The sequence below is a fragment of the Falco punctatus genome (assembly GCF_963210335.1).
Source record: "Falco punctatus genome assembly, chromosome: 3".
Taxonomy (NCBI): domain Eukaryota; kingdom Metazoa; phylum Chordata; class Aves; order Falconiformes; family Falconidae; genus Falco; species Falco punctatus.
The window spans coordinates 77,055,126-77,069,554 of NC_137582.1; the positions used below are offsets into that span (position 1 = coordinate 77,055,126).

The window sequence follows — 14,429 nt, forward strand, 5'->3', positions numbered from 1 at the left end:
TATTTATAAATACATGCAAAGCGTCTAAGCAGCTTACAGCTAGGATCATTTAGTTGCCATGGCAATGCCCTTTCAGAAGCAAGAATTTGTTTTAGGTTCTTCCAAGTTCTGTTCTTCTTGCCAGCTGCTGCTCCACCAATGCCAGAGTGCTAGAATTAAAAATACGGTGTTTAGAGAAAAAAATAAATAAAGAATACTACTTCAAAGCATGACACTTGTATTTCATAGTCTTTCTGATACGTCTCATCTTGTCATAAGCCATTTGTTATCCTCACTTATTTCATCAGTAGGCTAATATACTGTACACTTTAATCTTGGCTGCAAGAAAAACAAAGCTTTTTGAACTGTGTCAAAGCTACTGTGTTTACCATTAACTGAAGGAAATGAAAATCTGCTTTTTACATGGAAATAGAAAATCAATGTGTTTAGGTTTAGCCTGAGATTAGAGGATTCTGTATGTACTTACCATCATATCAGAACTTATTACTATGAAGCTGTGTCTAAAATTGTGATTACATGGCTAAATTTTCTCTCTCCTTTTTATGGCATATTACAGGTGCAGCTCTAGCTCCTTTGACAAATTACCCATGACTGTAGAAAACACAACTGATCTTGCAAAATGTAATAAATGCTATGAGAAACTTTCTGGAAATTTTATTTTCCTTTCAAAGGACAGAAGACAGAAGAATAGAAGTAATAAATAGAATGCTGGCTGTCAAGACAATTTCGCATTTTGAAAGGTACATTAATAGAAGGCTTGCCACAGGTACTACAATGGTAGTTTCAGTTATCAAATGTGATAGCTACAGAGTAATTTACTTATGTCCCTCCAGAGATAGAAGCTGCACAACATACTGTACTACTTCTACATGATCAAAGGACACATATTTACAGCTCTACTTCAGGAAAGAAAATGTTCTTACAATTGGGGAGTTGTTGTTATTTCTGTAATAATTACTACCTGCGACATCGGTCTCAACAAAACTCAGCAAAGTTCTGCAAACACACTTCTGCTGTGATTGGTTTATAAATTAGCCTGTTAAATTGCTGAGAATTATAGGAGGAAAGATTCAATTAGAAAGCTTTTTTCTGTAAATGTAAGATGTATTCAAAAAAGATGCTCATGAGCTAATGACAGGTGGAGGTTTGGCAATGGATATCCAATACAGAAGGTATATGCAAACGTTTGCTCTGAGGGTAACACCTTAGTAACCTAGAGATCATTGTAAAATAGAAACGGCTGGAATACGAGATGAAAACAGATGTACTACCACACTACTAATTCAAATTCTTTACGTGAATTTTCCCCAGATCATTCCATAATGATTTTTTTCCCCCAGTAATCTGGTTCCTTAAAAGCAACTACTGGATTTATATGAAAGTCAGGCCTCCTAGGAATGGGCTGGGTATCACCTCACATACCTACAAGCAAAAGGCAATGACTGCCAAGCGTGAATGAACCAAGCTACCTCGGCGCTAGTGAAGTTCAGGGAAAGCTGGAGCTAGGACAGGTGGAGCTATTCATTGCTCTGTACAACTGTCAGAAGGTCTTCTTCCCCGTCCCCACTGCCAAGGGATGCAAATTCCATTCAGGAAGTTTAGAAAAAGGTAAATTCTTCCTTCTTTGCTTTTAAGTCTATCCTCTGCTGTGAGCTAATGGTTCAAACGTGGGTGTATTTATGAGAGATAGGCATTATTTGATTTATTTTCTTGCTTTTAAGGGAAATTAGGCTGGAAGGATGCAAGAAGTGATCCAGATTGTTACTAGCAGTTCATACCGATGAAAAGCTAGTTAAAACTCAATACATTTCTTAAATTAGTTACTGTATCGGGGAGGATAATTTAATGTTTATATTATAACTCCCTATTATTTCTTCACTGTTGCCAAAGGCCCTGTACATTCATTATTATTTCAAGCATGTGGACATTAGTATTTTCCTTTTTGGAAAAGGTGATGTCCCTCTAAGAAATGAAATATCAGCACAAGGCCTCATGGCTATTTAAATACTATATGGAAGCTACATGGAATGCCTCTGGGAGCAGATGGAGCTTTTCCAATAAGCCCCATTTCTCGAAGAGGCTGGTGCTCACTGGAGGATTACGGTTAGCAAAGTATACAGTTGTTTGAACGGCCCTCTTGTGACAGAAGTCACCTGCAAAGCAGACATAGAGCAGCTTGCAAGTCAGAGATTAATTTTATATCCTCTGCCAAACCTGTGCTTAGTGAGCTGTGCGATGCCCGATTACTCAGGTTTTATGCTGTGGGATATTGTATCTTATTCATACAGAATAAAATCTGGGATGAAATCCTTCTTTGTAAGTACTGGCTTAGGACCAGCAGTCTGAGAAGTTTGCTTCTAGAAAGCATTTGTACAGCGTGCCAATGAGTTGGCCCTGGCACAACAAGATAAAAAGATATTAAAACCAAACCCAGCAGCGACAGCATTACTAGCTGTAGTCTTCCTTCACCTTCCCCCCCCCCAGTTTAAACTTCAGAGTGGTTTAGCATCCTGTATTTCATCAGCTGTCAGAGTTTACATGACTTCTGAATGCCAGCAGGCCAGGCTTCTGGGGAGCATGGAGCATTTACTTCTAAATCTAGCAATTACTGGAAGAAGGGACACCCCAGGTCTGTTAAAGAGTTTCAGAGACTGGGAGAGGAGCAAAATGACAGTTGCTAATAACTCTCCAACTGATTTCTAGTTCAATTGCTTTGCAGCCTGCCTTGGCTAGGAACTGGGAGATGCGTTTCCTACATTCACAGCAGTATTAATTGTTCCTCTCTAGCTGTGTTAGTTTGCGAGATACCACACCACAAAGCTTCCGCACTTACCTTGATCTAGCAGAGTTTCTGACTCTGTTCCAGAATTTAATATAATAGTTCTGCCTCTGGACCAGCGCCATTTTCATGCTATAATATAGTGTGCGCTTTGGACCATAGTGTGGCATGGAGTTGAGGTGAATTTCTTCAGAATTGTCGACCTTTTATTTGGCTGTTAAGCTGACTTTCTTAATATTTACATTAGCAATATGGCTAAATAGAAACCTAGTTAATGTTTTATTTGAAGAGGTCAGAATTTCAGATTGTTAAAAATAATATACTTACGATGAAGTTTGGATCTTTAAACGGCAGTGGCTTGACAGCAGTTTCCACTGATCCTGTGTTAGAGTCTGTGTTCAGAAATTTGTTTTCATTCATGGCCTCCCCACCTGCACTCTGAAGAAAAAAAGACAGTCTTACTGAATGTTACGCTAAGCAAGTTTAACTGGAGACAGAGCTGTCTGCTGTATTACTTACCTGTTGCCTTTTTACCCTTCCTATCTCTTTTGAATCTATTTAAAGATGTTGCATGTCAGCAGTGGGGAAGCATGAAACAGAATATTTTTCAAGCAATTTACAACCAACACATAAAGGGGAGGAGGGGGAACAGAAAGGCCAAAGCCTACTGAGTAAAAACAGCATTGGGTTTATTTCAGTATTAATGAAAGCCATCTCTATAAAGTGCAAAACAGCGTGTGAAACCTGAAACAGCAGAAATGTACATTGGATCTATTTCAGAATGTTCCATATTAGAGCATTAACAGGAATATATAAAATTTATAGAAAGGGTTTTTTCAAGGTTGTAAAGAAAAATTGATTAATCAGTTTATTCTCTGTCCTTGGGTTCAATCGTGCCTGAGTGAGAATTGAGAGATAAAAAAATTATATATATTATTTTTACATACAAGCCTCACAAAATCTACACAGGTACTAGTTGGTGTTTTCTAGGCTTTTCTTTATGGTTTACTTATTTAGCTGGAAGAGCTGTTGAAGAAGGTGTGTGTGTGATTGGAAAGCTAAAAAAGGTGTGTGGCAGTCTAACCAGTTTCTGATAGTTGTGCATAACTGCATTTATGTTGTTTTTTGTGAATGCCCTGTAAGTCTCCACACTACCAGAACAAGCCCATGCAACATACACAAATGTTCCTTGTGAAATCCTGATCCATACTGAAGCCAACGAGAATTTTGCCAGAGTTTGGCAGTTCAGTCAATAAGATTTCATACCTTGATTCTTTTTTCTTGAAGCACAAAGAACTTGGCTAAAAGCTAAATCAATATTTACTGAATGGGTGGTTAAAATGTTTCTCCATCTTCAGACAGATAATGCTTAGGAAAAAAAGAATGTTTTCCTGTGAAAACCTGCACTGCAAAAACTTCTGTGTTGATACAATCCTCTTACGTAAGAGAAAATAATATCATTATTATTAGTGAATTATGGGAGAACCTCTAGAAACTGAGACTATATAGCTAAGGCCATGATTCAGCATATCCTTCTGCATGTGATTACAAGGGAAGTGTTTGTATACGTAACTACATGCATAAGTAATTACAAGATCAGGAACCAGGCAAGTTGAACTCTGGGGAAATGTATCAGTTATCCAGCAGTGCCTGTTCTTAACATAGCAAAGAGAGGTCTTAAGTATGTTATAAAGAAGCATTCAAGTAAAATAGTCATGTTTCTAATGTCTTATTAAAATAAAATGTATGAATAGAGATGATCTATTTTCAAAACAATAGTCAGTCCTCTGTAAGCTCACAGTACAGGGTAATACTGCCATAATAACATCAGTGGAAGCAACGTTGAAGTCTGTAGCTTAAACTTGATTCTTCCCTTGCTGAGGACAATATTAAAAGGCATTGACTGTCAGAGAAACAGAAGAAATGCAGATGGATGTTTAGAAACATGCATAATGTTAAAGTTAGCCAAGAAAATACCTTCAGCAATCCTGAGTAAAGTTGCTTTATACAATGAGTCGCTAGGTTTCAAACTATACTCTTGCACATGCATGCTTCCACCACTTCAGATTTCAGCAGCACACATTAAAGTCAATCATGAGAAAGACAAGGCTTGAGATACAAGATTATTTTTTGATGAATAAATTATCTCTGATACTTCTCATTATCAGTGTAAATTCTCTAAGTGGAGGAATCAGCACTCACAGTTATTCTTCAAAGTGTCCTTGCCTTTTATTTGGTACAATTTGATTGATTTTAAATTCAGTCCTGCAGTTTTTTATTAATCACTTTATCACTTTTGCCCCTCCAGTGACCTTTTCCAAAGTATTCTGTTGTTTATGGAACAGGTTTTGAGCAGCATTTTAACAATATCTCAAAACAGTATCTAGTATTTTGAGACAGAGCAAATAAAAGTAGTTAAACAGTAAAGGGAAAGAAGTTTCCTTACCACATATAGTCCTTAATTTCTGCAGCTGGGTACACTTAATATATTACACTCACTGTCTTCAGTGGGTTTTTTCTGTGTGGATTCAGTGCTAATCTTCCTGGGAAGGAAAGTAAGGAACTGTTCCTGGCAGGACAATTCCTGAATGTAAATTCTACACGTAGTTTCTTTTCCGGTCCAGCCCCTAAGGGAGTTCAGGTATTAGTGCTGCTAAGAGTCGAGATAACTCATGTTACAGGCCAGATGTTAATTTTGTTTGTGCCGGTACCTTTTGCACAGCGTTAGAGGCAGCAGGATCTGGAGTAGCAGCTGCTGCTTTTCTGGGCCATGTGGACATCCAAGTCATCCTCCAGTCCCAACGAGACACATCACTAGTAGCTTCTGGATCTGTCATGGACAATTTGAGAGCAGTGGTTTCCCCTCCAAGGCAAAGGGCGCAGGCTGGTGTGCAGGACTGTATAGCAACATGCATACCATAGTGGTATGCAACCGATACCATGATTTCAGAGCCCTGTGATAGACTGGGAAGCAAATAAGACCGAGCACTATGATCCCAGCTGAATGTTGGGAACTGAGATAAAGAGACACTGTAGAAGCATGCCAGTTTCCTCACTCAGCATTGCTTGTATGAAAACTCTGATTTTTAGCAGGAGCGCTATGGAAAGGATGTTCAGCTAATGTGGTTTTCTTTCTGGAAAAACATTAAAGAGTTGAGTAGAAGCACTGCTTCCAGAATAATGTTCTATGGCACAGAGGAGTGAACTCTGGCAAGTAGAGAGCTTTGGAACGCTCTCTGTGCAGCCTGCAGAAGTCTCAGCTGATACCCTCAGCAGTTTTATAGCCACAAACTGAAAGTATCTCAACAACCTACAAGCCTGTCCAGACTATGTTTTAAAATGCCAGGATTTAAAGCATAAGAAACATCATTTTATGTTTCAGGTTTGTTTTCTGAAGGTCTTTTTTAAAGGCAGGGGGAGATGCCAAATGAATTTTAACCAATACGGATCTACCTTTGTACAGCAAACCCCACGTTTCCTGAAAGTGAGTAATACAATGGCAATACAAAACATTATTTACAGCCTGAAAGAAGATTCCTCAGTGAACAATTACTGTACAGTAAAGGTAATCTTTAACTTGTAACATTAACTGAACAAATCTCTCCTTAATGTGCTTGTTAGCTTGGATGTTTAGTTTGGAAGGTAGTTTGTTCCTCACTGCCATGTGTTGGGGCAAACAAACAGGAATGAATTCAGATCCCCTTTGCAGTCCCATGAAGAGCAGAGCAAGGAAGCGCCCGTCACGGGGAACACACACTTCTCAGTGTGTGCTGCAACCTCCCCTACCCCACCACCTCACAGCCGGTCCCCAGCACATGTTCTCTAAACCCCTCACACCCTGTGCCCTAGGATAATCCCAAATGCTTTGCAGTAGGGCTAGAAAGCGTAATCATGGGCTGAAACTCTCGATAGCTTCTTTAAAGCTTCTTTTTAACTGAGCTTGTAAACATCCTTTATGGGGAGCTCAATATACACTTCAAGTAGAGAGACAGTGAAGCGACTTTTAATCTGCACTTTATAACTAAATTGTGTCTTTTAAACAGTGGTTTATGTAACTAGGGCTACTGAGAATTTGTGCTACAACAGTCACTAAGCAGTATATTTTTTTCTCCATAGGTTGTTGAAGGTTATAACAACAAAGAGTCGGGGGTGGCTTTACATTTACATGGTACATCTGCACTGACAAATGGAAGGTGTGATTTCACTGCAGCTGAACATGCTTATGCTAGTTTCCTTCCAAATAACAATAAAAACACCAAAGACTGCAGCTAAGCCATCAGTAACTATATTCATCCTTTGAAGTCCATGCTGCCACCGCTTCTCACGTTACCTCTGTTCTCCTCCCAGCACCCTCCTTAGCCAGGCACAGAGCAACCTTGACTGGAATGGCATGTTTTAAAAGTTGTAGACAGCAGGGCAAAGGCTTCTTATAAGACTTTTACAATTTTATTCCCTTTATAAAGTTGTGTATACGTGCTTTAGCTGAATTTTTGACTACAACCACAGTGTGACAGGTTGGCAACCTCTATCACTCATGGGATTGATGGGAGCTATAGTGAGGGGTGCTGCTTCTTTTTTTGCATTTCTTTTCACAAGACCATCTATACAGTATTCAGTGCATCCCAGCGGGGTGGGACAGTGTCCTCCCTGTTACGTACTAGGACCAGGTGACAGTCAGTGCGGGAGGAAGCTGGCTGAGGATTTCACTTGGTTAGGAGACAGCAAAAATGCGAGACAGCGGAAAGACCTGCAGCAAACACTTGGATGTCCTAAGAGGTTTGTTGTAAGAGCAGCCAAGTCTGGGGAAGAGACCTGAGCTAAGCCCTGCTAACTTAAGACCTGTTTCTTTTGAATAAAGCCAAACCCCAGGAATGAGCCTAGTTTGGACCCTACTGTATGTGCTGTCTGTAGTGGGAGAAAACACACACTGGGAGGCTGCCTGTTCACATACTACTTTCAATCTTAGGTTTTGGTAGATCTATTAATTTTTCTCGAAATATTCTGTTCCAAATTCCCTACCGCAGATGTATTGGTTTTCACATGATTTCCATAGATCGCTCCATCTGTCTGGTTTTATTTAGGGAGAGGACAAGCAAAACTTGCAGACCATGGAAGCTGGATTCTTTGTTTTGGCTATTTCTAGGTAGAATCAGCATTGTGGGGCTTGGGATGGGTGTCTGTGATGGGACTAAATACCAGGTGGAATTAACTTATTATGAACGTGCTAGTTTGAATCATCATTCCCCACCCCGGGCAAAGATTAGAACTGCATAACAGAACAACTGATATATGCTGAAGTATAATTTCTTACCTATTTACTTGTGGATTATATTATATAATATTTCTTAATTATTTTAGACTAACAGGATTTTACAAATTATAAAAAACATAAAAGAACACAAAAACAAACATTAAAAAAACGCAAAACAACAACAACAAAAAAACCAAAACCAAAAATATAAAAAACCAAGAAGAAACATGAAAGTCAAAGATGTCAATTAGTGCATTTCTGGCATCCTGTCACTGCATACCGTATCACACTTGGTGATAACTTTGCCCCAAGAACCCAGTCTGGCTAACTGAGGAACCCATTTGTCTCCAACCTTTGTATATGAAATTCAAGAAATAATTTAATTTTTCCTTACTTTTGGCAGCTGATTTTCATAATCACAGTAATACTACAGTGACATTCCTAATTTCATTGACAGAGTTGTTTTAACTCAGACTCGATAACGGTATCTGTCTAATTATTCCTGTAGTAGGTTACTTCTAAAGCAGCAATATCTAACTTGTAGCAACTTATTCAGCTTTTAGCTGCATCTAAGTTCTGTAACATCCTTATGAGGCTGTGGCATGCAGCCACAGAAGAAAATGGTAATTTATAAAATCGATGGATAATACCTGTATTTTCACTAGCAGCCAATTACAGTGAATCAGAATGCCATGTGGAAACATAGCATGAATGTCACCAGATGACAGCAGCAATGATATAAGCAGACTTTTCAAAACTGGGAGTAGACTTTGAATGTCAGCTATTTAACGGAGTCCCAGCTAATACTGCTCATACTGGAACATACATTAAGCTGTTTGATTAATATATTAGCTCACTGTATAACAAGCCTGGCACAGGCTCTTGCACATTCTGAATATTTAATTCATTTAACTTTGTGTGATGACATGACAGGAGCCATTAAAACTTGAACACGTACACTCTGGCAGGCAAAAATGCTGCTCTTTACATCGCTGGGAACAATTCAGAGAGAAAGGTGTCAGATGTGTTTAAGCTCAAGTTAAAATGATGGCTAAAAACCTTCTCATTACCAACGTTATTAGCACAGTTTATTTCTGAAGGCAAACTCACTGAAGACTCTAACAATGTAAGACTGAAGAAATAGCACTCTCTTGAACAAGATTAACTCTCTCTATGTCTGTGACAGAAAGGTTTGCTGGAAAGACTTATTCAGTAACATGTATAAACATGTCTTCCCCATCTGGCTGCATTTTCCTGGTTCTTGGATTCAATAGGAAAAACTTCATCCCTCTTCTTTTCCACTCACTAAAATGAAGCCCAACACAATTTCCCCAGCCTTTTCTGTCTCAGCACTCTGATACATGGTAGCATTTTAGGAACATTCTCTCTTCACAGAAGGTCCTACCTTATTTTGGGGTAGGGCAAAAAAAAATATTTCAGCTTGAAAATGTCCAAATGCTAGAAAGGAAAAAACCCTACTCTGGCATATTCACAGCAGATTTTGTTTCACAGGGTACAGAAAAACTCTATTTACTACACAAAAAAACTGAGTAGTAGCCAGGTGAAAACAGGTATTAAGTATAGTGCAGGTCGATGTTCTTGATTTCAAGCAGATAGTAGGGTGGCCAAGACAGTCATGCATACAGTGTAAATTGACAGTAAATCCATTTCAGTCAATGGATTGCCAACTCATCTTAAAAGACAAGGTTCCTGGTACAGGTTTCTGCTTCCATTGACATCAAAAGTAAATCTCCCAAATGCCTGATACCAAAAATATTTTTGTTTAAAATACAACATTGTCCTCAGATGATGATGCTGCTCTCACTCATAAAGAAAGCTGAGAGAGGGTTGTTAAAAACAAACATAACAACACAAAGCTTCAAATTAATTGTTGATTATAACTGTATAATAACAGTTTATAATTCCACACTAAATGTACTTCACCTTCTTTTAAGCGTTCCCCAAAGGACTTCTGAGTCCCAAGTCAGACTACTTTTTTGTGTGAGACTTAAAAAATCTGCCCCTCCTAGAGCAGCAGCTCTTTCCTTCTAGCTTGCTGAGTATTTCTGCTGAGCATCAAGAGTTAATCAACTACGCAAATTCACTCCAAACATATGACTAAAATTTAGAAATAATCTCACCTGTTGGGTGTATGAGAGGGAAGGGAGAAATGTTTGAAGCAGGACATGGAAAACATTTCAAGTGAAATCTAAATAAATGAAGATAATACATGAAGACACATGTGCTGTCCAAAATGCAATCTGTACATCATGCTTTCAAACTTTTACACTGCTGTTTCGAGATGAGTTAAAACGTCTTACAATCCAGCTGCCTTAGAAAGGCTGAATAAAATTTTACTCATGCGCTAAAAGACTGGACTGTCACAAAGTGATGGATGGCTTTTCTATGTTCTCTGTAGGGCATTTCAATACCATAGACTTCAAGTGCTCTTGATTAAAAGGCGACATTCTCATTTAGGGTCCTGTCACTGCCTGAGCTTCAAACCATTATCATTCACCTGCACTGGTGCTTCCAGTGACAAAATGCTTACCAAAATGTATAAAATACTAATTAGTTTAGTCACTTTGATAGAGGTATAAAATACCCTAAAGCAAAGCTCTATTATGCTGTGTGAGGGTTTGAATTCAAAATTAAAAATGCAGCCAAAAGGAGAATAAGATTTTAATTACATTCCCCGCCTCTCAAACGTTTCTTGAAAACCTAGGGGAAGAAGACCTAGGAAGAACTACCTTCTTACTGGTACTGCTCACTTAAAAAAAAAATAAATCCAGAAAAACTCAGTTTACTTTGTTCTCTTCAAAATTATTAAACTTTCAAACACAGAAAGAGACTAACAAGCTTCAATAAAAAGCTATGACCTCTTCTCAAGAGATTTCGGATGCCAAACATGTTTTTCCATTTAAAAATTTTCAACCACTATGATAGACAAAGTTTTATAACTTACAGATATTTCAAGGAAAAAAAAATTACCATTTTCTCTGGGGAAAAGCCTCAAACAAAATGTAATTGGGACACAACTGTGAATAGCTTCCCACTATCCTGGAAAAGCTTGGTTTAATTTGCATTTGCCACAAAGCTCCCTTCAGCTTAAATAATTGCAAAGTATCTCTCACTTTAAGATTTCATTTGGTGGACTGGGAATATTCCTTGTTTGTAGCATTTGACAGTTTATTAAGAAAATTGTAACTTGGACAAATTCATGAGCTAAAAGGCATGCTGAAGCAGCTCTGGAGCTAAAAATTTCAGGATATATGGAATGAAAAAGCACATGTTAGTTTGTACTCTCACCAAGGGTATAACCAAGCCCAGCTAACAGAATATTTTGATTCCCCAAGAGCAAGAAAGTCTTCTAAATTGATGGGTCTTAAGACTGAAAATGGATGGAAGCATACTACCAAAAAAGACTAGAATAAATCACAATTGAATTTTTTAAAAAACTGCCAGTACATTCCTTTCTCCATCAGAAAAAATCAGCTCAGTCAACAACTTCAGCTAAACCACTTCTCACGGTTTAAAATACATCATTTGATATAGAACAGTTAAGGTCAAAGTATTTCTGGAGAAAAGACTGGAGAATTACAATATGTTCACGTGCTGTTAACATTATAATGCTGCTCAGGGAGCATAACAAAATCCCTCTGTCAAATAACAGGCTTCAGCCACGGTAGGAGAAGGATCCAAGTCCATTCATCTGCATATGACTGAACCAGGGACAAGGAAAGCAAAAAGATACCGGCTCCTATAGCTGACAAGAAAGCAATTCCATTCTGCAAAAAATAGTTTCCTGATTGTAGTTTATTCTGTAAAACATTATCCATTTTGACAAGAAACAACATTTGACTAACAAACAAAACCAAAACAGCATTTCTTCAAGGAAAGTCAATTAATTACTTTCAAGTAAAGACAGGGTGTATCTTTCTTCCAGAGCTACTGTTCTATCTATTATTCTTAGGAAAAATAGACGTGAATTAGAACAGTCAAATGTTACATGCAGATGTTATGGACTAACTGGTAAACAAATACAGAAAACAAAACTTAACTTTTGCATTTTCCATAATTTTTTTGCATATTTTAGCACTTCCTTCTGCCTTGTCACTTTTCGTAGATAAGAATTCTATTTCTATTACATTTCTGCTAACTACACCTACTGCTGCCGTGACGCATTAGTAAGTACTAGCAACCATACTGCCAGCTTTTCCATTTGTGTACAGGTAGTTCAGTGTCATACCCAAACACAATGTCAGAAAGACAAATGCTGGGTACGCTGACATATGGAACATTCCACTTATAAAGCAATTGAGGATAAAAATATTCCTTCTACAAACCTTCAAAAAGTTATCAAAGGCATAACGTATCAGAGACCAGTAATTTTACTAGATGCTTCAAAGGTCTTCTAAAGAAGACAAGAAAATAACCTATACCTTAGTTTTTAAAAATCTTCAGACTACAAACGTCATCTTTATTGTTTGTCCCAAACTATAGGACAAGAATATCTGGCGGTACATTCCCTGAATATTACACCCATGTTCCTTATCTAGCAAACTCAACATGAATCATTCCTGCTTTGAATAGCAGACTGGGTCTCCTGTACTCAGCAGAACTGTAGGTGCATTATCCTACGGATACCTATGTTTAACTAGATAATGAAAAAAACCCACCTGATGACTGAACCAAAATAAACATACAACAAATTCTAATTTAGATGAAAAAAAGGTAATACAAGTATCTCTTGTAGACTATTTTGAGGCTGCTCAGGAGGAAAAGGGAGGAGAGAGTTGTATAGTGATGCTAATTTCAATGCAAACTTCTGAACTATTTCTGCAGAAACATTTGTACAAGTAGGTGGTTGTTTACTCAACAATGTAAGTTCTGTGGCCATACACTTCACCCTGATACTATATACTGAAGCTGAAGAATGGCAGCACATCTGAAAAGTGCCACAGTTCAGTGTTTTGCATATAAACTTGTATTCTGACTGTCTTTTCACTGGACTTGAAACAGAACAGAACTATGAACTGTCTTGACTTTACTACTACATTAGAAATAGTGAAGTTTTGGTATTACACCCATGATCATAGGTGAGAGGGGAAAAGTAGTATTTAATATTTTGTGATGGGTTTAGCAGGATATTTTAAGAAGCTTCCCACAATGAATTATTTAGCAAGTAATATATTTTGGACAGATGGAAAGGAGGAGGATAAAAAGGGCCATTCTATGGCTGCAACAAAAGGCAGTTCTGGGTGCAACAAATAGGTCTAACAAAAATTAAGAAGAGAATGGAATTTCTGACTTGAGAAAATGTAAGGTTGTTAATGTGAGATTCAAACTAGCATTGCTAGTTCTAGACTATGCAAAGATAATCAACTTAAGGAATAAGGACTTTCCAGCTAACTACTTTGGTTTGAGGAGCCTGAACACACTATGCATATGTTAAGGAGAAATGGCCTTATATTCCAGTTTGTTGATTTTAAGAGTTAATTTTGCTGTAAGAACATTGTGCTGTTCCTCCCAGAGAAAAGCAGTTCTGCTCAAACATAACCATTGTTACAGCGTAGGGGGAATTAATACTGTATAAATGCAATCATTGAGTTTTGGACTTCATTAATGCACTGTGGGGAAAAGTACCCAGCTGAGGTGCCCTGACTTGCCTATGGAAGCGTGTATGACTTCTTGTCTAGGGAGAGGACATGCCTATCCAAATCATATAAATCAGACATCTGAAATGAGACGGAGGCTGGAAAGGGTCTCGGGAGGTCACCAGCCCACCTTCTGCTCAAAGCGGGGTCAAAACTGACTTGGACCAAGCTGCTTAGGGCTTTGTCCCAGCAGGTCTTGAACACCTTCCAAGGACAGAGATTCCACAGCTCTCCGGGCAACTCTCCATCTCCCTAGTTAGAAATCAATATCCTATGAAATAGGAAATACTGGTTTTATTAACAAAAAGCTCTTCTGGTCATGAGCAGTCATATAACTCATGTTAATTACTGCCCTAATTTCTGCATGTTCCATTTCAGCAGTATTTTGCTGTAGTCCTGATGGTTTCAGGGCATAAATGTAACAAAGTTGCTAGGCAGAGTGGTCATAGAGCGGTCATCTTTTATTAAATGTACCTGTTTATCTGGAAAATTAAGACAAGCTTCTGGATGGACTGCATACCAATACACCACGGACTCAATAGAAAGACTGTTTTTATGGCACATAACTTTCACAGAGTTTTCTACAGGGTTTTAACTCCCTCCTCCTTTCTCCTAGATTATATTTTCACAATACCCTCTCCCATCCCTGATTAATATCCCGTGTACTCTTGAGATGCCACTAACCTTTCATTCAAAGATGGTCTACTTGATACATACCTAACCAAACTCTAAGCAGTTGTTC

The 14,429-nt window shown here is 38.2% G+C and overlaps 2 protein-coding genes across 3 annotated transcripts in view; one reads left to right on the top strand and one right to left on the bottom strand.

Moving 5' to 3' along the window:
- LOC308060839 (uncharacterized protein) overlaps positions 1–14,429 on the top strand; it is a 158,629-nt gene that overhangs the window by 116,724 nt on the left and 27,476 nt on the right. The gene's annotated exons all lie outside the window — the stretch shown is intronic.
- The window catches only part of INO80C (INO80 complex subunit C), a 31,724-nt gene that overhangs the window by 7,219 nt on the left and 10,076 nt on the right, over positions 1–14,429 (bottom strand). The window contains exons 2-3 of the mRNA XM_080380008.1: positions 3,107–3,217; positions 38–149 (exon numbers count right to left, since the gene is read on the bottom strand). Of these exons, the coding sequence (XP_080236134.1) occupies positions 38–149; positions 3,107–3,217 (223 nt within the window). The remainder of the gene's footprint in view (positions 1–37; positions 150–3,106; positions 3,218–14,429) is intronic.